Here is a 24,695-nt window from a genome sequence, read left to right as displayed (position 1 = left end):
GTATCTCCTTCATCCTACTCTTCTCTGCCTTTTGCCTTGGTCTGGGTTTCTTCTGCTTCACATCTTTCCCTACTTTCCCCCATTTCTCGCAATTTCCCTCTCATTGTCTATCTGAGGACAGTTCCTTGCTGCTCTTTCCATCTTCATTGGCATGAAATAGCTTTCCTGGATCCGTATGTTCACTCCTTCATAGTGTGAGCAACCCCATGGTGAAGTCCCTTATTTAATCTTTCAATTTCCATGTTATTTTCTAGTCCGTCGGAGGTGAGCATCATATCTCAAATCTCATTTATGCGTTCCCAGTCCATAGTGTGAATTAGGCCCTTCAGTGAGGGAAGGAAATGTGCCAGTATTACCATTTTCCACCAAGACATGGAGCTGGAAATGTGCTTTTCTGCTCAGAGCCATAAATCTGACCTGTGGTTTCATCAAAATCTGTGAGGCTGAAGGACAACATAAGAAAAAACCACATGCATGTACATGGCAAAGCTTTCTGTCCCAGTCCTGCAGGAGCAGATTTGTTGAAATGTTTTTTAAAAATTCTATCTGCTTGATGCTAAAAGGAGCCTGTTCATGCTTAATAAGTTGGAGAAATTGCTCAAAAATACTTCATCCATATGAAAGCATGAGCCCTGTACCGCTGCCAAGAGAAGTGAGACCTGTGGTGTCATGCCGAGTAAGTGATGGTCACACGAATCAGAAAAGCTTAGGTACAGATCCCTCACTACCACAGTTTTCCCTGAGATGTGAAAATATAACAGGGAAAATACTAAGCAGCGTTCAGTCTTTCCAGCCAGATCTGCCTCTTTTGGCCACAATCACGGGCCACGTACCAAGCGGTGTAAGAGAGACCAAAATAACATCTTTAAACAATCTGAGCTCCCTCTTCCACTACTTTGAAATCAGAACTAACTAAGAAATAAGGAGCCTCAGGTGCAGCTGCTGCCCGTTGCACTGTGCCGGGTGCTGTGCAAACACATCAGTGATATTCCTACTGCAAGTCATGCAGGAAAGCCAATGGCCTTTCTTGCAGCACATGCATGTATTTTAATTATCCTTACTAGCTTATTTATCGCTGTTCTTATCTGTTTTTTGCCCAGCCTCTCACCTTATTGCTTTTCCAACACCAGGTTGGAGAAGTCTCTTGGTTCCCAGGCACTTCAGCTTCCAACCTGAGGAGCAAGGGTGACAGTGGAGGCATTGGAACATGCTTTAAGTTTGGACAAGGGAGTATGTGAAGTTTGTAACTTCTGTGCAACGTGGAGACACGCTGAGCTCGAGGAAGTCTGTCTCAAATCGTTAAAATTCCCCTCGCTAAATGAGCAGCGACTGCTGATGGTTTGTTTTTTCACCAGTGTCTCCTTTCCTGTTTCCTTTTTTAAATTTTTTCGCCCCAGGAGTACGGGTTTGGAAGTTGAGGCAGGTGAGAAAAGCTATTTCCAGTGCTGGGTCAGAAGCAGACATCAAAGATGCTCCAGGGGATGAGCTCAACTGAACTGTCCCCATGTGCCCAGGTCTGCAGCTGAAGGCAGCGGTAGCTTTAGGGCTTTTATTTCTCCCTTTTCTTGGGGATGAATGAAATCCCTATCCAGCTCCTGCAGCAGCAGACTTATTCTGGAAATGGTTTTGCTCATGACTTGACTTGGTTGATAGGGTAAGCAGCAAGAGCAAACACAGGTTTTTATTTGAAACCGTCTCCTGCGTTGAGGTGACTCTGGTATGTTCCCTTAGGGATTTCTTTCTCAGTTCCTCCTTGCCTCTGCTTCAGAGGTGCCCACAGCCTCTGTCCCTACCCCACCTGGAGCTAACACCACACACATACATAACACCAGGGCAAGCTAGAAGCCATACTCCAGCATTGCCCTCTGGCATCCCAGCCCTGCTGTTGAATAACTTGGAGGAAAAGCTTTGCCTCTTGAGCTCAGACCCTAGAAACTACTTCTTGCTGCACAACTCCCTCCACCATCCCTCTCTGTAATGACACATTTTAGCTGACTTTTATATCGGTTCTCTAAGCCACTGTGCTGTCTTCTTCCTTTTATAATTAAGCAACTTGAGAAATCCTTTGAGGTCAATAAATTCTGAGGAGGCTTACATAAAACAGAATATAAAATGGAGAGCCCTGCCATCAGAAGCCAGTAAAAGTCAGCCTCTTTGCACGACACCTCTGCAAATGGCATTATGTCATTGCCTAATATTAGTAAGAAACAGTAAGATTATGTTTTTTGTCCAGAGCTATAAAAAGTAATGAGTCTCACATAATCTACTGAAGGGAAGGGGAGGGGGGAGAGTACGAGAGGGGAGGAAGGTGACTGTAAAAGTGAACTTCCATTTTTTTGGGCATCCTGAGTGCATTAGGAAATCTAGCTCATAACACCTAAATAGACTTTAATGTGCTCTGTCCTGTGGATTTAATTTATTTTGTTTTGCTTTACTTGCCGGGAACACACACACAAAACCTTTCAGGAGTCAGGTGGTCTTGTTTCGGTAAATACAACATAATAATTGGAAGCTGGACAATATTATGGGGTGGGTGAGGATGGCATTATTCATCCTGGGTCACAATACAGTGCTGTGAGTGTCTTGGATGCTGCTGATCCTAGCTCAGTAAAGCCCACGGTATTATTCTTAATCTTCACAAACAGGGTGACATATTTCCAGCACTAAATATTTACTTTCTCACCATAGGAATGTAAGTGCCCAACCAACAGATCTGTGGAGTCATTCATTTCTCAAGAGGAAGGAAGAGATCCTCTAAGGGAGACTTTGTGCTACCAACCTGAATACACAGGTTGTGTGGGAGTTAAATACGAGCTGTGAGGGCTGGGGACTCAGCAGAACACTTCCCTGCTGTAAGCCAACATGTTCGTGAGCAATAATCTGTAATAAGGACTGGGCTTTACACGGGGAGCCAAACACTGTAGCCGATGGCTGGTTGGCTTTTTTGTCCTGCTTGGTCCTAGCAAAGGTGGAAACACGTCAAAGCAGGATGGGAAGAGACCCTTGCAGACTGTGCTCAGTAAATACCAATACTAAATCTCAGACTGGGGCGAGGAAGGGGGAATTATTTTAGCAATGATATTCTGCAACCAAAGGAGAGGGAGGCTTTTTTTTCACACACCATAGCGGTTCACTAATGCATGCATGAACTAACTGTCCTTTCTGTCAAGTGCCTTCATTAGTATTCTTTTTCTTTCTGTACTGGAGTTACACTGAAAGAGAGATTATACCGAAAGTTGGCTGGCTATCAGTTGGTCCAATTTTATGTGTTTTAAAATGTATGCTTTTTATAGGGCTAAAAATTGGTCCAGAGCCTCTGTGTAAGCAGCAGCTACTAGGGCTGGTGGCTGTTAGCCCTCTCTTTGGATCCCCAAGTGATTCTTGTGCGCTGTGGGATAGTCATCGCAAATATGTGCAAGTCCCTTGAACGCCACCAAGCTTTTTTGTGGCTCCTCAGTGTTGATGAGCGGGGAATAGAACAAGAGCCATCAGCGACAGCTAGCGTCGGGATGCGACATAATCAACATTAATGCATGGAAATGCATGTTCAAAAAAACAACAGATATGGTGGCAGCTTTAGAAGGTGCTTCAGCCAGGTTGGTTGTAAGTGGTTTGGGGTTGGAAAAAATGCAGTTTTTAATGCACTAAGTGACATTCTGCCCACTTCTGCTCCTCCGTGCTGTAATGACACCAAGCTCCTGTTCTCCTGGGAGTACTGCAGTCCTGCTCCCCCAGTGTATGTCTCAAGTGATCCCTCTCTATATATTTCCAAGAGACCACTCGCCTTCCTCATACCTCATAATTTTTCTTCCCTTACAAATGGTGGCAAACAAAAATAGTCATTAGAGGGTGACTTGTTTAGGGCCATCAGAGTTGCTCTTGTCCTTTTCTCTTTTTCGTTTCTGAATTTTTACCTAAGAAGTGAGAACAACTGGCTTCACCCAGAGTAGCAAGGGATGGGGCCACATAGCAGGCACCTGTGGGACCAGCACCTCTGATAGTGTCAGCAAGGGCTGCCAACCCTCCAGAAATCCTGCATGGGCCACAGCAGACGTATGGTGCATGGCTTTATGGCCCACACACCACTGATCTGAGCCTTTCTGGAGCGAGCTGGTGCTGCACAGTTGCTCTCCACATGTGCCGCAGGTTTGGCACGTCTCCGAAGCATTGGACCCTGCTCGTACGTGCTGCTCCGAACGCACCCGCTGCAGACAGCTGGGAAAGCCCCCGCCAGCCAGATGGTCGAAAAGCTCCCTGCACCTGAATCCTTAAAAGCATTTGTTCTCCAAAAAATTGTTTGTTCTCCAAAAAGGGCTTAGCCCAGACATGGGCAGCCCTAGCTCTGCGCGGGGGGCTGGCGCGTGAAACCGCACCGCGTCCCTTTGCCCATCCGCTACAAACGTTACCGTGTCACCTGGGGTGTGAAGCTGCTGCTTGCGGTGTCTAGACTTGTGATTACTGAAAATTAATTAAACTGAAGGAAATTAGGCTGGAAGGGGAGTAGGCTCCTGGGAGGGGAAAATGGAAGAGAAAATAGGATACTGGTGTTAACCCTTTCCAGCTACTGAAATAGGAAGGGCTCTTAAATGCTCTCAGGGCTACTTGAATACACGTAGATAGTGAGTTGGTGTGATTTCAGGAGCTCTGCTCCTTACATGCTCAGACCCCGTGCAGGCAGTGTCTGTAGCCCAGACATGATGAGCACATCAGAAACCGTCAGCCTGTTCTTCCTCTGCCCATGTCTTTTAAAGAAGTCACTTTATTGCTAGCCAGACTTGAAATAACTTGCAGATCAGCAGCAGGTTTGAAACGAGCTGGTCTGATTGCGGATAAGGTCAGGGGAACTGAGATGCTCAGATGTAAACTGATAATAAATCAGAGCTTTATGGGGACGGGATGGGAGGCTGGATGGGTGACAGAGGGAAGCAGTTGCTGGTGGACCCGTCTCCTCTTGCTTTTGCATAGCCTCTTACCTGCTCTTCTGTCTCTTAAAGTCTCTCTTATATAGCTTTTCAGCGTGGTATGTGAGTGCTTTGTGCCTTCCCCTTGGCATACAGCCACCGTCTGGCTAGCGAGCAAGTACAAACTGTAACACCTGGGTGTCAGCTATGAACATTAGGGTGTGCTACAATGGACCCATCTGTAGTACTTGGCACATGCCGAAGATTTTTATATGTGGTTGGCTGAAAAGCAGGATCCGAGAGAGAGAGGAGGGAGAGCAGGGGAAGAGGGCTCCGCTGGGCACGCGGGGAACATCATTTTGGCAAAGGTGCCAGTAGGTTTCCATGGGCTTGTCTGCTTCTTTGCTCAGCTCATGCATTCAATAAAAATATCCAGGTTGTTTCTAAGAAAAGCAGGAGTAGATTTCCCCAAAGAGCGAGCTTAGAAGCCTCATTCTTTGTCTCTGGAGAACAAATCTAATGCTATAACTAGATTTAATAAGAATACATTGAATAGTAATAGATCTAATAAAACCCTGATTTAATAATAACTAGTTTTATTGTTGTTTCATGTGAACCAGGTCCTGTTGACTGACCCCCTGAGCACCACAGGGTTTCTAGCTGGGTTTGGAGTGGGAAGCACTCGGGTTTTCAGGCTGTGGCACCTTCGACAGTGCTGTGTCCTGGAATGAATTTCAGTCGGGAAGGTATGGACAAGGGCTGCCTTTGGTATTACCACACTGATATCTTGAGTCCAAAGAGTGATGATAGTTTCTAGTTCTACTCAATGGACAGATAAAACATCTCCCTCTCTGAAAATGTCTATGTATCCATGAGAAATCCCAGCAAAGGTAGGGAATTAGTTTACCACAGTAAAAGGAAGTCGTAGCTTATTGCACCAGGTTCACCTAAATGAAAACTGCAGTGCACTGAAAGGAGAGGAAACAATTTTTTTTTTCCCCTTTATGTGGCACTGATGTGTTTTAAAATGCATGGGCAAAGTTTGTAGTTTATTTTCTCCAAAGGGGCCAAGTCCTCCTGGCATTCTTATGAACAAGCTCATTAGAATAAAATCCATTATGCGCATAACTAATGACACAAATTTACAAATCTGTTGACAATTATGACCACATCCCTCATTGCATTTGCTTGTAGCTCGCCGAAGTGACCAGGCGAAGGAGTTCAACCCAGAAGTTTTACAGCTCACGAGCTCCAAGTGCAGCCATGTGAGATTATTTCCCAACTGGATTACAAAGCTGTCATTAGGCAGGGCAACTCGGGAGGACCAGGGCACGAGACCGTAAACTATCCTCGGGAGACTTGAAGTCATTTTGAAGGCACGGCGAGATATTCCTGGCTGCAGAGAGCCATTATTTTTTTTTTTTTTTTTTTTTTTAAGCTAAGGGGGGGAAACACATGCACATGCACACAAACGAGGGCTGTTCCAAGTAGTGCCTGGCGTCCTCTGGAAATGAATAGAAATCAAATTGAGACGCTGGTGTCCTCAGAGTGTTAAATATTTCCAAGTTCTTGCCAGGCGGGTGTAATTTATTGAATGTAGGTTTTGTGAAATAGTGCTCCTGTCAGGGGGAGATTGGCACCAGAGAAATGAAGGCGGCTAATTCTCAGGGGGTCCTCCCTGGCAAAAACCCTCTATTGAGTCCTCATGCTACTTGTGCTCATAACTGCCGAAAAACCAGGAGTGCCATCTGCAAACTGTGATTCATAAACACTCTGTCAGTCTGCCATCTACCCTGACATCATAAAATAACAAGAAGCAGCATTGTAATAAAGAGAGGAGGTTTGCAGTCAACCAATTAAATGCATCTAATTTATTTCTGTTACAGCTGAGGCTTTATTTATTAGTAAACAGCTGCATTTGTTACACTTTTTCTCCCTCCTTTTTTTTTTTTTTTTTTTTTTTTTTTTTTTTTTTCCCCTCTTTACTAGGAGTGTGCCAACTGGCACTTTTGATAATCCATTAATCCTAAATAATCATCTGGGTACTTCATGGTTGATAAGAAAAAAAAAATAGCAAAAAAGGTTATTAAAAGTAAAAATGTAACCTTGCAAGGAGGCTGGAGAGCGCTTCTCTGCCGTGGGTTTGCATGAGTTATGGCAGGCTTAAGTTTTCAGGCCAAGTCCTACGCTCAATTTACACCTGCAAGTAACTGGTGTGTCAGCCAGCTGAAAGGGCTATAAATCCCAGAGCAGGATCTGGCCCTGTGGATATTTTTTTTTAAGGACAGCCTGTTTATGGTACAAGTGGAGCATTTTGTGTGTTTGGTTTACTTGCCTCCTTCTTTCTCAGCGCTAACTTGATTCTCAGCAAAGCTAAAAATCTGCTAATTGGTTGTCAAAGTCTAATTAGCTGATATTACCAAAAAAAAAAAAAAAAAAGAAAAAAAAAAAAAAAGACGATAAGTTTGCCTTTTATAATTGGAGCTGAACCCCCCCTTCCCCTCCCCTTGAGCCCCCTGGTGTGTGTTAATTGAGCTCCAGGACTTTTCAGTGTATTTTAATGCTTTCTCCTTTTCAGTGCCCTGGAAAGCTTTGCAGTTAATGAGACAATAATATGTACAATCAAGTAAAAATGTAGTAAAAAACTAGGCAAAGCCGTATGGAATCGAGCTGGTGTGAAGGTGTGCGGATGCACGGATGGAGGGAGCAGCTCCCCAGCCTCCCTAAAGCAGCATCATATGGTCAATAATGTCCCATAATTTTTAATTTACCTTCCTCGGCATTTCCTTCCCCTTACAAGGGGGAATGCTTTGTTGCTCGAGGATGTATTTTACCAGTTAAGGGAAGAAGGCTGTGCTCTGCACAGGAGTCAAATGAACATGGTGAGGATCCTCAAGAGGCCAAACTAGGTGAAACAGTGGTCTCCACTATATTTTATTTTGTCTGCATATGTGGATACAAATGTAAATACAAAATCTCTGCCGTAGCCAGAAACCAAGCCTACCTTGAAGCCTCTAGGGGCTGTCACACCTCCATCCTCTCCTGTACCACCCTTCCCATAGGACCCCAGTACCTCCCAGTGATGAGTTAAGCACTGTGGAGAGCATCGGTCTCGTACTCCTCCTCTGGGGGAGCAGCGTGTCCCACGTTGTGCCTTGTTTTGGTAGCTCAATTTTAAAGCCTATCTCTTGTTATATATTAAAAAAAAAACAATGTTAAAAAGAAGTGAGCACAGGTGGGTGCTCTATATATGGGTGCTCTTTCAATATGTATAATAATGTTGAGTTTACTTACTCAGTCATGTTTTCTTCTTTCTCCTCCTCCCATCTTCCTCCTCCACACCTGCTTTCAATCAGTCCCCTCTGCCCCGCCTGTCATCCTATCCTCTCGGCTGCTTTTACCACAAACCCACTAACGTTATATTTCAAGTCAAACTTTCAAGCCCACGACATTTAAGCAAGTGAATCAAAAACTCCGGGTGGCTTCACCAGCCTCGCCAGGCAGGGAGCCGGCATGGCCCCAAGGAGCACACAGGGGACACCGGCTGCCGCTCGAGCTGCAGCTGGCCGTGGGGCTTCACCCATCCTAGCAGTTGGAGTCTGTTTTTATCTTTAAATCTGAAAGTGGTTTTCCTTTTGGTTTGGCTTGTTGGGATTTTTTTGGTGTTGTTTTTTTATAGAGTCTCAAATAATGAACATATGAAGGGCAAACGCTGCTAGATGAACAACTTCAGCTGCACGTGTCTTCCTGTCGTACATCACATGCGTTTAGCAGTGCGTACCCTGACTACGACGGGTATCAAGCTGAGAAAAAGAAACAAATGGAAAAGTAGTGAATCAGGATACCTAGAAGATCAGATGTGTATTTATTTATTCTTTTGATTATCAATATAAACCCAGAGACTTTTAAAGTAGGTTATTTTAAATAATACCTGCTTCTTGGTAACCAAACTGGTTGATGGCTGACATACCAGTTCAGCAGTGTATTCAGATCAATGTGGCTTTAAGTATGGGCTTGAAAGCTTCATCCTTGAGCTCATAATTAGTGACGTTAGGATCCTGGTTTTTCCCCCAGTGTTAAGCAATGAGAGTGGGTAACCTGCTGCTCAAAGGCGGAATCGGGAGGGTTGTCTCCATGCCATGGGTTTTGTGGGCGATCTCCCATCACTGCATGTCTCTGGAGCAGATCTGATGGGGTTAGCAAAGATCAGGCACCAATCCTTGAAAGGCTCTTGGTGTTTTTAAGTTTGGCAGACTCCTGTTTACGGATGTCGTGAATGGGGCAATGCAGCAGGGTGGCAGACAGTAACACAAAGCCTTTCTAAAAGGAACAACCTAGGTGAACTTTGTTGTCCCCTGCTGAGCATCTAAAAAATGGGAGTATCAAAAGACTTCCAAGCTGCTGTGGTAAACCTGGCCCTTTGTTACACATGGGCAAAAATGAAGTTGGGTTAAATGCACTTGCCTATTTCACTGTTGCTTCCTGATTTTATCTTATTTGTTTGGATTTCCTGTAAAGAAAATGAGTCAACATGAGCACTGCATCAGCCTGGGCTTGACTGTGGACTTCTGTAACCCTTGAGCAGAGTGTGCAGCAGGCTGATGTCCTGTGTCCCTGGCTGCTTCCTACAGTGTTGTCCCATCTTTTGCCTTTCCAGGTCCTTTCTCCTCTGCGCTCTTTCTTGATCTCGGATCACTTTTGGAAACAGCCTGAAAAGGAGTCCCTGTTCAATGAAATCTCATACAGATTTAGTCTCCTTCAAAGATGCAACTAAAAATTAAGAGCATCCAACTTCTCCAACACAGCACAAATGATTTATCCCATGACAAATGTTCCAAGACTGGTAAGTTTTGATAGTATTCATCATGCTGGGGAAGGGGCTGGTGACTTTCCTTTTTTCTCAACCACAATTAACATTTTTGCTATATGAAGGCAAGCTAACTAATTCTATTTATAGTTTGAATGACTATGATGTTCTTAGACTAATTTTCTCAGATAATAGTCACTTCTTGATTTCATCGAGTTTCAATTACGGTTTTCTTTTGCCATGTTAGCTGCAGTGGAGAAGTGGTGTTAAAAGGGGTTAATAACAAAGGTGAGCCATCAAATGGGGTGGAAAGCATGGAAATTGGTGCAGATTTTGTTGTGGAAACAAATTTTTAAAATCCCCAAGCCCTGACAACCACTATTCTCAGATGTTGCTGGCAGCCTTCTCCATTTAATAGGAACCTGTTGTTTCTGAAAGTCAGTTGGCAACTTAATAAGAAGGCAAGAAACAGAAAAAATGCTCCTGTGGTGTCCGGGCTGGAAATGCCACTTCTGTATACTGTCATCAGTAGGCTGACTGACAGCAATGAAAGCTGATTAATGTTATTCTCTTGCTTTTGCAACATACTCGGATAAAAACTTGTCTCTGCTTCTGCCTTTGTCAGGTCAACCGTTGTGCTGCCAGATATGTTTTTAAAAACAAGGACGGTTCTGATAGAAAAGGATGAAGTGGATAGGACTGGGTAAATCATTGCTACTCCTCTTCTAAGAAGACCAGTTTTTCAATTTTTCAGCAGCCTCAATTTTCTGGGGCCACTCCTTTGTAAATGTGAAAATTTCCCCAGCCCTTGGGTGATGTGGTGGAGCTCTTCATAAATAAACCTAACAGAGCCAGCACCTCTGTTGCGGAGGTAACAGAATCACTATTGGCTTAAAACACAGTGTTTGCTCTTAATGCTTAGTTCATTAACACATTCTGTCCATTGGCTCATTTGGATCTATTAACATAATTGTTCTTTCTAAACAACTGGGTCATTCTCTCTCCCCAAACAGAAAATCAAAGCTGGCTTAAATGTTTTGGACAAATCATGCAGCCAGATATATACACGTGCTCCTCTATAAACTCGCTCAGGCTGAGATTAGATAAAAATGTGATTCCACTTAGCATCAGCCTTGAAGTGAGACTCACCATGGGGCATATTTGAAAACAAACGAGATAGATAGCTCTGCAGCTTTTTCTGTTGTAAATGTCCTATCTGCCTCTCAAACCTAAAGCAAAAATATTTTCCCAAGCTATTTTGATAAAATTCTTCTCCTTCTCTCAAACTGAAGGGCTGCCTTTTATCCTATTCTCTCTTTCTGGTCTAGGATGTAATAAGGATTATTCCCCATTTTAATTTCTCTCTCGTTGGTTTCCCCTTTTACTCACTTCATTTTTTTAGGTGACATTGTTCTACTCGCCAAACCTGTAACTTTAACAGAGGGTGACAGGGTGACCTTGACGACAGATGTTCCTGTGGCAACAGATGGCACTAGCAAACCCGAGAAGCTGCTGTATGCCGTCTCCCTGCCACCTGTGCCTGGTCAGATTGAGTACATCAATTATCCCGGCGTGCCCATTTCCAGTTACATCCAGTTGGATGTGGTGGCCCAGAAGGTCTCCGACGTCCACGACAATAGCCATGGGGCCGGTAAGGAGTCACTCAGGTGAGAAGACCTCCCCTTTGCACACCAATGTGCTGAAAAGCCCCCAGCCAGCAAAGGGTTAAGCTCGCCTCTCCTTCTCCCCGTACCAGTCGGTGCAATATTTAATGACTGATGTGATCATGGGGAAGAGACTGCTGCAAACAGTAACACAATGTAATTTTATCATTAGTGTGATTACATACTTTATTAACTGTAAGAGTGAAGCTGTATGGCCAAAGGCAATAGGAGTCTCGCAGGCTTAATATTGGGGTGTACCCGGGTAGGCTTTCGTGATCAATTAGCAAGTGAAATCAAATGATTTAGGGACATATAAAGAGTTTACCACATTTCTCAAGGTTGCCAGTGGTGGGAAAGGAAAAGCAAAAATTCCCCATCTGAGACTGTTGTTGCTTTCTGGGCAGTTCGTTCTCCTGAAGGGGAAAAAAGAAATAATAATCGTAACATTGTCTGAAATGATCAGGAGAACTTAATCCAGATGGTGGTGTCATTTCTAAGAAAAAGCATATGTTGGCCATTATGATACTTAAATATAATGGTTTTACATTCCTCTAGTGGGCACAAAAGGCACACAACAGAGTTGGCGGGGTTTTTTAATCTTCTGAATGGTGGCAGTGGTGGTGGAGTGGTGGGAGATTTTATCTTCCAAATGGTGCGTTTCCCAGAAGATATGGCAAATTCAATTGAGGAGAGCCTGCTGTAAAAGCCATGCTCCCGTGGAATGTAAATTTGTGCCTTCCTCTAACCAGTAAGAGTGGAGAGGCTTAATTTACTGCCCCCTTTGGATTATCATCATTTTATATATATTCTTCTGGCTTTTGCGTTTTTCTTTTTTTTTTTTTTTGCCTAACATGTTTTTCTTTCTGATTTGCTTTAAAAGTTATTTACACTCCCTTTGCAGCAAAGTGGGCACTATAACTAATTTTATTCTTACCATGATTAACTATGAATAATTTCCTAAGAAATGAGTCAAATTAACAAGGGGAAGAAGGAATCGATAAATCATGAATGCGGCCTATTTCTAAGTGGGGTTAAAACCACCATTAAATAAATCACGGACTCTAAATGATGACCCGCTTGGATATGGAGGGGGGGGGGGGGGGAAATGTCTATTTAAATTGCAGCAAAAGGAAAAAGTGTGGGCCAGCATCTGTGCCCCCCCACCACGCTGTGCAAGGAGGGGGGGCACAGGAGAGGGAAGAAGCTTCGGGGAGGGACCCCAGGACAAGGCAGAGAGGAAAGATGCGGTTTCCCTGCGTTGGTTGCTACAGCCCAGCTGCGGGGAGTCAGCCAAGCAGGGACCAGGAAACCTCTGGCTTTTGGACATGGAGGCATAAATGTTGCTTAATAGCACCTTCTGCCTCCATCCCTGCTCTGCACAGGAGCTCAGGAATGCAGGGGCTGACCCAACCTCACTTGAAATACCTGAAATGTTTTCAATCTGCTTTGATTTTATTTTTTCTTATTGGCTTTCATAGGGTTAGTCACAATTTAAACTACTTGGAGACAATTTCAGAATCTGGCCCACCATGTTTCTTAGCTGGTTTACGTTATAGCCTTTTAGTCTTGCATTAAGGATCATACTTTGCCTGACAGTACGCTGAGTGCAGTAATGTTACCTTTACCTAGGGCTAGATTTTCATCTTTCTTGTTCTCTGAGACTTATAAATCTAAATTTTACACAAGGAATACCATCGCTTTTGCAGGAGAGTGGCTCATCCATCTTTACATCAGTATGTAAGACATCTTTAAACTGTAGAAAATTAGGCAGACTTTCCTCCTATAGTTTTATATGGCAAAGAAGGGGTCAAAATGTTTATTCCTTAGTTAAAAGAAAAAAAAAAAAAAAAAAAAAAAGAAGAAGAAGGGAGAAGCAAATCTAACTGTAACCTCCCATTTGCAATTCTTTTTATGACCTTTTCTCCTCCCTGAACACATGTATGAAATGGCACCAGCTCCCTGCTTGCTGGGAAGGGGTACCTATTACCTTGAGTTACGGGCCAAAGATTGTCAGCTGGTTTAAATAAGTATATCTCCATTTGCTGAAATGATGCCATAACCATTTAAACTGTGGCTTATAAAGTTAGTTCATAAAGTTGCTGAGAGGGTCTCTTTCCTAACGTGCTTTGTGGTCATGGGAGCTCATCTTTTTTTTGTGGGGCCGGGGAGTAAGTATCCTGTCGATTCAAGGTGATGTGGTGTCTCAGGACCTGTTTGTCCTCTATTCCCTTTTGCCCATCTGGCTGCTTTGGGCAGGATTTGGTGCAGGTCCTCTAGCAAAGCTATGCACGAGGGTCACAAGGCACAGCAGTCGCTCCCTGCCCAAAGCACCCCTGACCGTTGGCGAGAGCAGGCACTTCAGGGCTTCCTCCAAAAATGAACGTGAACCAGCGAAGCCTCATGCCTTCATCCCTCCCTCCGAGCTGGCACTGAACCAGGGGAAACACACGAGCATCTTCACCCTGGTGTCCTCCGTGATGGCCTCAGCAGGTCAGTCATGCTCATCTAGTGCTCCCGCACTGGTTTTTAATCTTGGTCTTGCTCTTTAATAACAGATGCTGCTGAACAGAGTAGTGCTTACAGAACAACCAAGAATGAAGCCTGTTTTTTCCTAAGCGCTATATAAACACAGCTGAGTACATGTCCCCAAGGCAGAGGGACATGTGCATGGAGGACTGGACCCATGCGATGGCCACAGAGCTCATCTCTGTCTCCCACTGCTTGTGGGGGACAGAGGGACAGGGGACATGGAGGATGGGCAGGGAGAAGAGGAGCAGCAGTGGGGCCCATGGGGAATGAGCTGGAGGTCCAAGGAAGGGATTGCAAAGGGCAGAACTGGAGCGGATGAGCCAGTTGTCACTGGAGGGTGGCATCTCCGCCTCCTTTCTCTTTACACTTCCTTCCAAAATATGTATTTATGGGCAGGTATGGGACTGCCTGGCCCAGGGACATCAGTGGTCAAGTTGTCTCTGAGGGACTTGCAACCTTGGCCTCTCTCAAATATGAGGGAGATGTCTGTGAAAGGGAGGGTGTAGGAGGAAGCCAAAGGAGAGGGCACCCGCTGCTGGCCTCCACCACGGGGATGTCAAGTGTGTCCAGCAGCAATGAGGGGAAGGGCTAAGGTTGAGGGGGAAACGCGGGGGACTTGTCTTTCAGACATGAAGGAGTTAAAACACGGGGATTAAAAAAAAAAAAAAAAATCCTTAAAAAAAAACCCCACACTCACACACTCTCACAAAACCCTGCACCCTAAATTAATTTCTGCTGGTAATCTATATCGGGTTAAATAACGCCTCATTATTCTGCAACACAGCTGAGGCTTCTCAAAATGTTTATCTTGTTTTGTAACTGGTACCTTCTGGCATATTCCAGTGCCAACTCTCCTAGCTCTTGCTATATTTCATTCTCACTATTTTTGGAATGGAGCTGCTGGTTCCAGGTGATTTAATAAATTGCTTTTTTTTGTGTTCCTTTTAACTTACCCATCTGCTCAACACATGCGTAACTTGCAATCTGTCGGCAGTTTGCAGAAAGACAAACTGTCAGAGCTGCATGCATTTGACAACTTTGTTCCCAATTAGATTAGTGGTAATTTTAACAGATTTCAGGGCAATCGAAAAAAGGGATGACATGTTATTAAAGCATCAATTTTGACAGACCCAAGCACATACAATTTCAGTGTAAATTATTTTAAATGCTTTAATTAAAGCTATGAAAGATTTACCCTTTTAAGCGGTAAGTGATTGCAAGACAAATATAAAGGGAAAGTGGATAACAGAGTTTCCTAAATGGTTTATGCTGCGCATGGCAGTCCACAAGTCACCACCACCATAATCTATGACTGTAATGTTGGAGGCATAGTTAATTATTCATAGCCTCATCTCTGGAGCAGACGTGATTAAGAACATGAAGAGCATTCAGAGATCTAAGCAGTACCTACGAAAATCAGAGTTCAAGCCCCTCTTAGATCAGATGCTGTTAGGAAATAGTTTAGGGGTATCTCACATAGTGGATATTTTTATAAATGTGCTTTCATTTTTGCCCCAGTTCTGCTCTGGTTTAGATGGCCAAAGCCCAGTGGTCAGGGTGATTGTAGATTTAGAGCAATTGGGGATTTTCTGTACTTGAAGGCACATTACAGGCTCTACAAACCCTGAAAAGGAAAAAAAAAAAAAAAAAAAAAGAAGGAAAAATAGAAAAAATACAACATTCATTATTTAAACAGAATACAGCATTCTAAATTCATCACTCTAGGAGCACTCTGCCACATGTGTAGCCCATTTAACCATTTAAATGATTTTGTGAATTATGGCCCTCTTCCAGCAACCTTTGTTCAGGCGAGGCTGACCTTGGCTTCGTGGCGAGAGGGCTGGGCTTGGCCCTTCTTCCCCAGCCCTTGGGTCCCAGCTGGAGGACCATCGGCTTCCCTGCAGTCACACCTTCACTGTGCACTCAAACATTGGTCTGAATTGGAGCTGAAACCTTCCAGGATGATTGCTCCAAGGGTTTTGTTTATTTTAAGTGTGGCTGACTGTGCAATGCAGAGCTGTCTCATTTTCAGACTGTTAAATGTGCATATTGCTTTAGTGTATAAACTATTGGTCCCACAACCTGCACTGAAAGTTTATTTCCTTTTTAATTCAGGGACTGTAGGACTTCCTGATGCTATTTAGAGTAAAAAACAACAAGCACACTGTTCCCACCCTTCCCTGTTTCTTAAAACCAAGCTTGTATGCATCTGTTTTGGGTTTTTCTTATTTCCTTTGGGGATGGGTATGACTTGGTATGACTTTCTGAAAAGCTTAAAAGTTTTTCTTTGGAGGTTTCTGACCCAAAGCATTGCAGTACCAAAATGCAGTGGAAGTGAGGGAAGCTGGTCAGAGCCTGCGGTCTTGTGCCCTTTCCAGCTATTTGACTGCTGGAATTTGCAATGATTTGTAACTGGCACAACAAGTCCCAAATAAGATGAAATCTTAATGGAAATGTGTCACCACATTTGGGACTGTTTTTGATCTGCATGTACATACTGCCAGTCTGTTCTCTGCTTTGAAGGTCTGTGAACCAAACTTTAAGGGGTTTTACAGTTGGGACAGTCCTAAGTCCTCTCAAGTCTCTTCCTCTAGTGCTCTTCTCAGCTGGTGTGAATCAGCAGGCTCCACTTAACTCAATCAACCTACTCAAATGTGCACTGGTTTAAGATCCACCTTATCGTGTGTCAGTTGATGAGCACTGGCCTCTTGGGATGTCTGAGTTTGCCATGAAGAGATGGTTCATCAGAGTGTAAGGACAAGATCCTCCTGGCCAGCCCTCAAATCAATGATGTTAAATGCCAATAAGAGGATGGGGCCAACATGGTGGGTAATAGGCAAGCAGATAAGCATGGGCAACTGGAGCAGATTATTTCAATGCTGATATCAGACCACCCATGCTCATACATATCAAAATGCCTGCATGGTGGACAACAGCATGGGAATCCTGCCCAGAGGTCCTTCATCAGGTAGCGCTGCACAGCCTCTCAAAAAACCTTTTGTGTATATTTTCTGCTCACCCTGATATAGCTGTTTGCATGTGAAAGAGACTGTTCTACATTGGGACAAGATTAAGAGGATGAAAATACTCCACTGGCACAAGGAATGTGCTAGGAAAATCAGAAAATTTTATTTCATTAGTACAGTTAATCATGGTTTTCTTGTCAATAGACCAAGAAAGGAGCCAGTAGGACCTATAATGCAGGTCACTCTAACTGTCTGCAGTGGTCTTCTGATGCTCCACCAAATAATATTGAATGACAAGAATATCATGTAAAGGCTAAGACTTAGCAAGAAGAAGGTTGGAGAAAGCAATCTCTTGAATCTTGTGGTCTTGTCCTTGCTCATTAGCACTTCCCCTTCCAAAGGAGCTCTAATTATTTTGGTTCAAAACATGATACACTAGAGATACTAGATCGTTCATCTTTGTGAGGGTTAAAATCATAATAGTGGCTCAAAAAGCTTGAAGTCTGAAAAATCTTCCAATTTTTAGTAAACTTATCTGAAGATTGTGGACCCATTAGAATTTCTGAGATCAAATCACTGGTAAAGGTAGTCCCTGTAAACTAAGCAGAGACCTAAAATTGCTTATTTAATCAAGTCACATACAAGACAGAGCAAAACACCCTGCTTGCCTACATACCAAGCTTTGCTGCCTAATCTATTTTATAATGTTTTGCAATTAAGAGGCCAATGTTCATCAGCTGATAAATAATTAACAGCTGTTGTTGTTTCTATGGCATGACGTAAAAGGCTTACATAGGACAAAAACTAGTTTCAGTTGTTTGCCAAAACTCTGACCAAACATATACAGCTCGCAAAACCAAATTTCTCTGAAGAACTGCACTTCATGGTATCTCTGAGGGAGTCCTCTTTATGAGTCTGCCAAATGTATTAGAAAAAAGCATCCATTTGATCTTTTTGTCACCCAGGTATTGGAAATCTAAGGTGAACACTTCTCTTTTTTACTGGAATTATTCAGACGAATGAAGAATTGAAGTACAAACACAAAGGATTTTTTTATGATTCACCTACATCTCCCTAGTAGCTATAGTTTTCCTGACAATACACACAGGATTATTTGATCTTTACTCAAAATCCTCAGATCTGGAAGGAGAGAGATCTGAATATGGTGAGATGTAACCACCCCTGGCGGGTTTAAACAAATGTGGTGGTCTACTTGTTATTCACATGATATAACTAAAAATTGACTTGCTGTAAACTCTGGTTACAAATGGGAGATGCAGAAAACAAATCGTTTGGGAACACCTTTTGAATGCATCTTGCCGACTGTCTCGTCAGCTTGCAACTCTCTTATTTGCTTACTTGCATCTGTTTCGAGTGAGGGGAGGGTCTGCATGAGCCATGAATGCCAACACGAGGAATACCTGCAACCGGATTTGTGCTGGAGGAGAGCTCAGTGGCTTCCTCCAGAGCTGTTCTGATTTATTTATTTTTATACTACATATTCATCAAGCAATTACAAATGCTCTTGGCTGAGAGAGGGGGATGGCTCCTGATTACAGCATACACAATCATCTATGATTAAGCAAGTTCATACCATGCTCATGCAAAAGTTCAGTCTCCCACATAGACAAGCTTTACTTCTGTTGTAAAGGTTTCTACTGTACCAGAGAAGCATGTTTCCTAGCTGTGTTTTTTATTCAATAGTTTCACATAGTATTTCAGATATCCTAGCTTCAGGCCAAGGAGAATCAGAAAGAAAAAGGTCAAAAACTTGAACATGTCTTCAAATTAAAATTGTGAAGCTATTGTAGACAGTTGAGGATAGATGTGATGTATTTGTGGCAGTGAGTGTCACTGAAGAGGTTTTCTGTAACATTTTGTACTATTTGGAGTTTCCTAAGTGTTGCAGGCTTCATGCCCAGGTATATCGGTTTGCTGTAATATAGCCAAGTGACCAAGGTGTGAAAAACTAAGGCCAGGTCAGTATCTGCCAGGATGGGATGCAGTCTCCCAGCCAACTGGGGAGGTTGGAAGTGATAATTGCTGCTCTGAGAGAGCTGAATGTACTTGTGGATCTCTTTTTTCTTTTTTTCTTTTTTTTTTTTTTTTTTAAATAGGGGCTCAATCACGAATGTGTGCTTTAACCACAAACTCTTCCAAATTCTCTCCTCTGCATACTGACATCTCCTGTCTCACTCGGGTTCAACTTCACCTACCTGTTGTGTATCTCAGATTATCTTGACTCAGCAGTGGGACCTCATCCTGGTATTGGCATGATTGCATATGGTAAAAAACAGAGATGTTTGTTTTCTGTGCCTTGCCAGCACTGAGACCACTTACCCTCAGTTGTATATAAATATTGAAAGAGCTGGAGATATGTCTTGGCTGATTTGATACCCCAGGGTAAAGACACAGGCTCAGACTTTGCTCTGAACTCATGTTGCTTCTTGCAGATGAGATGGGAGTGCCCAGTGTAAATTGTGGTGTAGCGAGACCTGGAAGGATGTGAGTGGATCATCTTCCTCTCTCTTGATGGGAGGGCACCTTCGGTTGGTGGCAGCAGAGCCACTTCAGCTCTGGGTCTGGTGAGAGTCCACTTTGTGCTAGGCTAGACCATAGGTCATGGCAAAACAAACTTTCAGGTTCCCAGAGCAGTCTAACTATCCTAATCAGACATCAGAAGTTCATGGTGGACAATAGTTTACTAATGTACGCAGAGGGGACTTCTTTTGGGGTGGTTGTTTGAAGGAACAAAGAAACACTCTTTTGCTATGTTATACTGGGACTGTTTGGTTCAAGAAGAGCACCAGTTGTCTGTGATTCTACCTCCCAACCACAGTGCTAAAATCAGGATCTTTTGTGGCTCCTGTTATAAAATTCTGGACTGGCCACCACAGTAATGTGATAACAACCTGTATCACCAGTTCTTGCAGTGCCCTCAAAATTATCAGGACGGCTGAACTTTGTCCTGGGTTGAGTGAGTGGTGGAGTTTTTTGGTGGCAGGGGAGGGGGCAGTCAAGAGTGGCTTAGATCAGAAATTACCTTAGCCAGGGGTGACCTGTGTATGAACAAAAATTCTGTAAGGTTTTGTCTCTCATTTCCTTTTGGTAGCAACTTAGTTTTTATTCTTTCTCCCCCTTTATCTTTCAGACTTCCCTGAAAACAGATTGTGCAACATCCTGCAAGAGCAGAGCTCTGTCTTTTAGAAAGGACAGATTTTGAAATTGAGGTAGCTCTCTTAACCCCAGTGGGATGCATACCAGTCTACTGGCAATGGGGTCCCACTGCTCTCCCCAAATGTTCGTAGGCCTCCTGATATGTATGCAAGCCCTTCATCTCACCCACTGAAGGAAATCCTGTGCCTTTAAACACCCTCCCCATGGTGGGTGTACACTTTTGTGCTTATTCTGAACTGACAGGTTTAACATGTCGCCTGCCTGCTCACCGGAGAGAGGCACCTCTGGCAAAAGTTCAGAAGTCAGTGTTTTGGAAAGATTGGTTTGACCAGCTCTCAAGTGAGAGCAAATCCCAGACCAAAGGCAGTCAAATCTTCAACGACATTTAACTACTGTGGTGCTGTATCTTGCTGACATCCTTTTAACCTGCAGAGGAGTGTTCATCGTGTTTAAACCTTCGAGTTTTATTTATTGTTTCTTTTCTGCTCAGTTGGCAGGGGGAACTGGGGTGAAGACAGGTTGTTTTGACTTAATTCTAATTAATTAATTAGCTTGCATATGTTTCTGGCCCAAGACTACAGGACAGACTAGCAATTTTGGATGTTGCCTTCGTATCTAGACTTCTGTAATATATAGCATTGCAGTAAGGACATATATTCCCTTATTGCCTCTTCAGGGCTTGTTATTGGAGAGATCTTAAGATTTACTTCATCTTGCTTTATAAAATTGCCATTTCAGAAACCTTTTCACATCCTTTGGTATTTACATTGGAGGGTAAAAATTTCTTAAGAAACAAATGAACAAAAAAGAGCATGCAAACAGTTAATAGTAAGTGGTGCCCAAATTACATATTTCTTAAACTCATGGCCTACTTTACTAATCAGTTGTCATAAGATGTCAGATGGGGACCCATCACTGAAGAATTGCAGAATGCATCCAGTGAAGCAACTAATTATTTGGACAGTGGCATGGAGGTATGTGTCCCCAAGGAGCTGAAATGATCAGAGCAGGTGAAGAAAGTTTGGACAGATCAGTATCTCTGTAGTATAAAATCCAGCACTTGGCTGAATCACAGGGATGCCGAGGGTGAGGGCACCACGGGTCCTCCATCAGGGACCATGCACAGCGAGGGACTGCGGTACTGCTGTTTCCAGAAAGAAAGGCGAGTCAGCTGAATGCTTGAAGGAGCATGACCTGAGATGTGCAAGAATTAGAATAGTTGAGCAGTTCCTGGGTTTCATTCGGGAGAGTTGTAGCTGGATGGCTTGCTCACCGATGGCTTGTTACTCATTCCCAAAGTCTCTGCTCCCCGGCCACTGCAAGGGTTGGTGTTGGTCATTCCCTGTAGGCACCATCACAGGTCCATGATGGCCATTGAGCTAGCAGAGCAGAGGATCCATTAGCTCCTGTTACACCCAGGGATAAAAGGCAGCAGTAAGAGACCCTCAGACCTCTGGAACAGACATAAGAACCTCTGTTGTGGGCTAAAAGATGGAAAAAAATAAAGCTCCTAAACATCTATAGGCAGCCAATATACTCCTTTAACACAACTTAAGTTGTTTTGAGAGTGCGGCATGACTTTATTCTCTCTTCCCTTCATCCCACCCCTATACAGGTGCAGCCCTGCTGCACTCAAGGAGTTTTCTCTCCCTATACAAACTCCATAGGTGCAGCAGCAAAATAAATCCTCTCCAAAACTCCTCCAGAGGTAAAGCCCAACCACCCTCCAGGACCTGAGAGAGGGTGAGCCTGGGACTCCAGGAACACCTTCACATCGGCAAGTCACTCACTTTCACAGAAAAAAATAAGGATCTCATCCTCAGCCTCTTCTCTTTGGGTAGACAGAAAATTCAAAACCAGGTATTTCACTGGGGATCTTTAGTGGACCGAGTCCTCAGTAGAAAATCTTTTCAGTGCTATGATTTTGAAAATGTTATTGCACACTGCAGAAGCAGTTGCACAAGATGATAAGAACTGTTGTTTTAAGTATTAATAAATAATATTAAGCTGTATTTTCATACAGATTAAAGATAGCTATGTCACAGTAGTTATCAGGAGAAGCATTTCCAGACCTGGAGAACACTTTTGGAGACTTACTTTTGCAACTGCTTAATTCAGTGCAGTGGACAACTTCCACCAAATGGGCTGATTCAACGTTCAGCCTGGCTCAGCAGTTTCAGGACTGGCCCTACCCAAGGAAGGAGATGCTGACGGAGGACAATGGCCCTCCTGTGATTGTGTGGCCAAGGCTGGCGGAAGGCCTTGGAGGACACCTTGGACAGGTCGTGCACACCAAGTGCCTGGCAGAAACACACTCAGCAAACCCAAGCAAATGCTGTCTGGAGGTGTAAAAGGGCACCGGTTCTTTTCATCCTGTTGAATTCAAGGCAAGGTACTCGCTCAAGGGACAGATTCTCGGTTCCAAAAAAGCTGTTTCAACCTTTGAGCTGTCAATTTCCTTCCCCCATTACCTCCCATCTTTCTTTCCAGTATAGCACAGCTACTCTGAGTCATTGTTTATCTAATTTAATTAACATTTGCCAGTGCCTGCAACCTAAAACACTGTCTTAAAACATTTGCTTGAAAAGCCTCCTTGTCCCAGAGCTGTCATTTTTTAGCATGATGGATAATGGATAGAAATAATTATCCTGAACAAGGTTAGACAGCTTAAATGATTTGAGTTTCAAGGAATTAGTAAGCTTAGCTAAACATCTTATTTTTCAAGACACATTAATAATAAAAACACAGCAATGACCATAACGGATTGTAAAATCTGTACCCTGCTAAAATGTATGTGGTCTCTTGCAGGTAGCTGCGTCGGCAATGCCTTCACCCAGGGAGATTTAAATCAGCGCGTCATCGGTTACATCATCAATCCCTGCGTTGAAAACACTTCAGGTAACTTTGAATCCCAGATAAGATCCTTCCAGGGCTGGGAGTGCTGGTCTTCAGTTCAGCTGGTCCAAGTGGGAGGACCTGGGTCCATGGAAAGCCAGTGGTGTGGCCGTGGTCCCTGTAACAGCCCTGGAAAAGGCCGGAGGAAATCAGAAGTCAAAACTTGGTGCAGAGTGAGCTATTTCAGGTTTACAAAGTTATAACGGAGGGAGGAACTGGGCTCACTGCTTCTGCGTTATTTCCCCAGCTCTTAATTTTGGGGAAATAGAGGTTTTGAATTAACCATTGACCTTTAGCTTTGAAGAAAAACAGAACTTCAGCATGAAATTGCTGAAAAATGAGAGTAACAATTTGCAATTGCTTAATTTCGCTCCTAGAAACCCAGGTGCAGCCAGGCCTCTGCAGCGCGCTGCACTGCACTGCGCAGAAGTGGGCTCTCCTCCAGGGAGTCTCAACCCAAGGCAGACAAAGAAAATGTGGAGAAAAACAGGCACCTGGCAGAGAAGTGCCAAGCCACAGGCATCAGCACCCGGGAGATGCCCCCTCTGTGCCCTGCACGTTGCACTGTGACACCTTTCAATTAATCAAGCTCCTCCACCCGGCGAGATGCACAAACCTGGTGCTGTTCACCTCGGTGCAAAGCAGAGGGTCGCATCCTGCTGCCTGTCAGCCACTGTGAGTGCTCTCAAGAGCTGCCCGGCCATCCCGCATGGAGCCAGCACCGGCAACAGAGCCGGGCTACAGGCTCCTGGCGTCTAAATCATTAAATGCATCAATATGATGGAGATTTCCACTTCAGGTAGATTTTTTTCTTTGTCGTTTTTTTAAATTGTTGTTCACCGAGTTTTACATTTCGGGGGCCTTTAGGCAAATTAAATAAAAATCTTCATCCAAAAAAAGTCTATTTTCACTTCTGAAAGCAAATGAAAATTTTCTTTTTAAAGATGGAGAATTTGCCGACCCACTTGGTAAAATCCAAAAGTTTCACTTCGACCCTCACTTTTTACGTTTTTAAATTTGTTTTTTAAAGATCTCTGAATTGGTGTAGAACGATTTAAAATTCTTCTGGCAAAGTGCTGTTTTATTGCTCCAGAGCTAGCATAAAGCTGAATGGGTGGCTGTATTTCAAGCGAGGAGCTGTGGGAGAGTGCAGCTTGCAAATGGCAATAGAGCTCAGAAATTGAACTCTAGCCTTTCTATTCAGTGCTCTTTTTATTATTAAGTCACAGAATAAGTAAAATGTTACAGGGACACTTTAAATCTATACTTGTTTGTACAGCATCTGATGAATATGTGATGGGGAAAAAATGAAAAATGTGGGGATGCTGAAAGTAAGGAGAAGATTGGATGTTGAAGAATCAAGTATGGTAAATTATGGGATACAGGCAAATCCGTAAGCCTAACCTGAAATGGAGGAACACGGCTTTGTTGCTCTTTCATGGTTGTGGGGTATCTTTGGGGTAGGTGCCCTCTGCTTGGTGGCTCACAGGGTGGAACATGTCTGTGGCACAGCAGGAGGCAGCAATGGCCAGAAGCTGCCTCAGCTGTAGCAAAAAAAAAAATATATATATATATATATATTAATATCTGAAGACGCCTTTTGTTCTGATTTTTTTTCAGACTTGAAATAAATTGGTCCAGAACTGAATTACACAAAACTTTTTCTCATGCTCATGAAAATGCTGGCATGGGTGGCAAAGACAGGTGAGAGTGTGGAGCCATCATTCACACCAGCATCAAGATAGGCTATGAAAAG

At 43.6% G+C, this 24,695-nt stretch overlaps 1 protein-coding gene across 1 annotated transcript in view; it reads left to right on the top strand.

The window, feature by feature from the left end:
* The window catches only part of LOC122154731, a 54,375-nt gene that overhangs the window by 5,199 nt on the left and 24,481 nt on the right, over window positions 1-24,695 (top strand). Inside the window, exons 3-7 of the mRNA XM_042806017.1 lie at window positions 9,559-9,744; window positions 10,334-10,411; window positions 11,111-11,359; window positions 22,853-22,942; window positions 23,317-23,614. Coding sequence (XP_042661951.1) covers window positions 10,393-10,411; window positions 11,111-11,359; window positions 22,853-22,942; window positions 23,317-23,614 — 656 coding nt within the window. The 5' untranslated portion in view covers window positions 9,559-9,744; window positions 10,334-10,392. The remainder of the gene's footprint in view (window positions 1-9,558; window positions 9,745-10,333; window positions 10,412-11,110; window positions 11,360-22,852; window positions 22,943-23,316; window positions 23,615-24,695) is intronic.

The sequence above is a fragment of the Tyto alba genome, unplaced genomic scaffold, assembly GCF_018691265.1.
Source record: "Tyto alba isolate M040663 unplaced genomic scaffold, T.alba_DEE_v4.0 Super-Scaffold_1000006, whole genome shotgun sequence".
Taxonomy (NCBI): Eukaryota; Metazoa; Chordata; class Aves; order Strigiformes; family Tytonidae; genus Tyto; species Tyto alba.
This window is presented reverse-complemented; position numbering and strand designations above follow the sequence as displayed.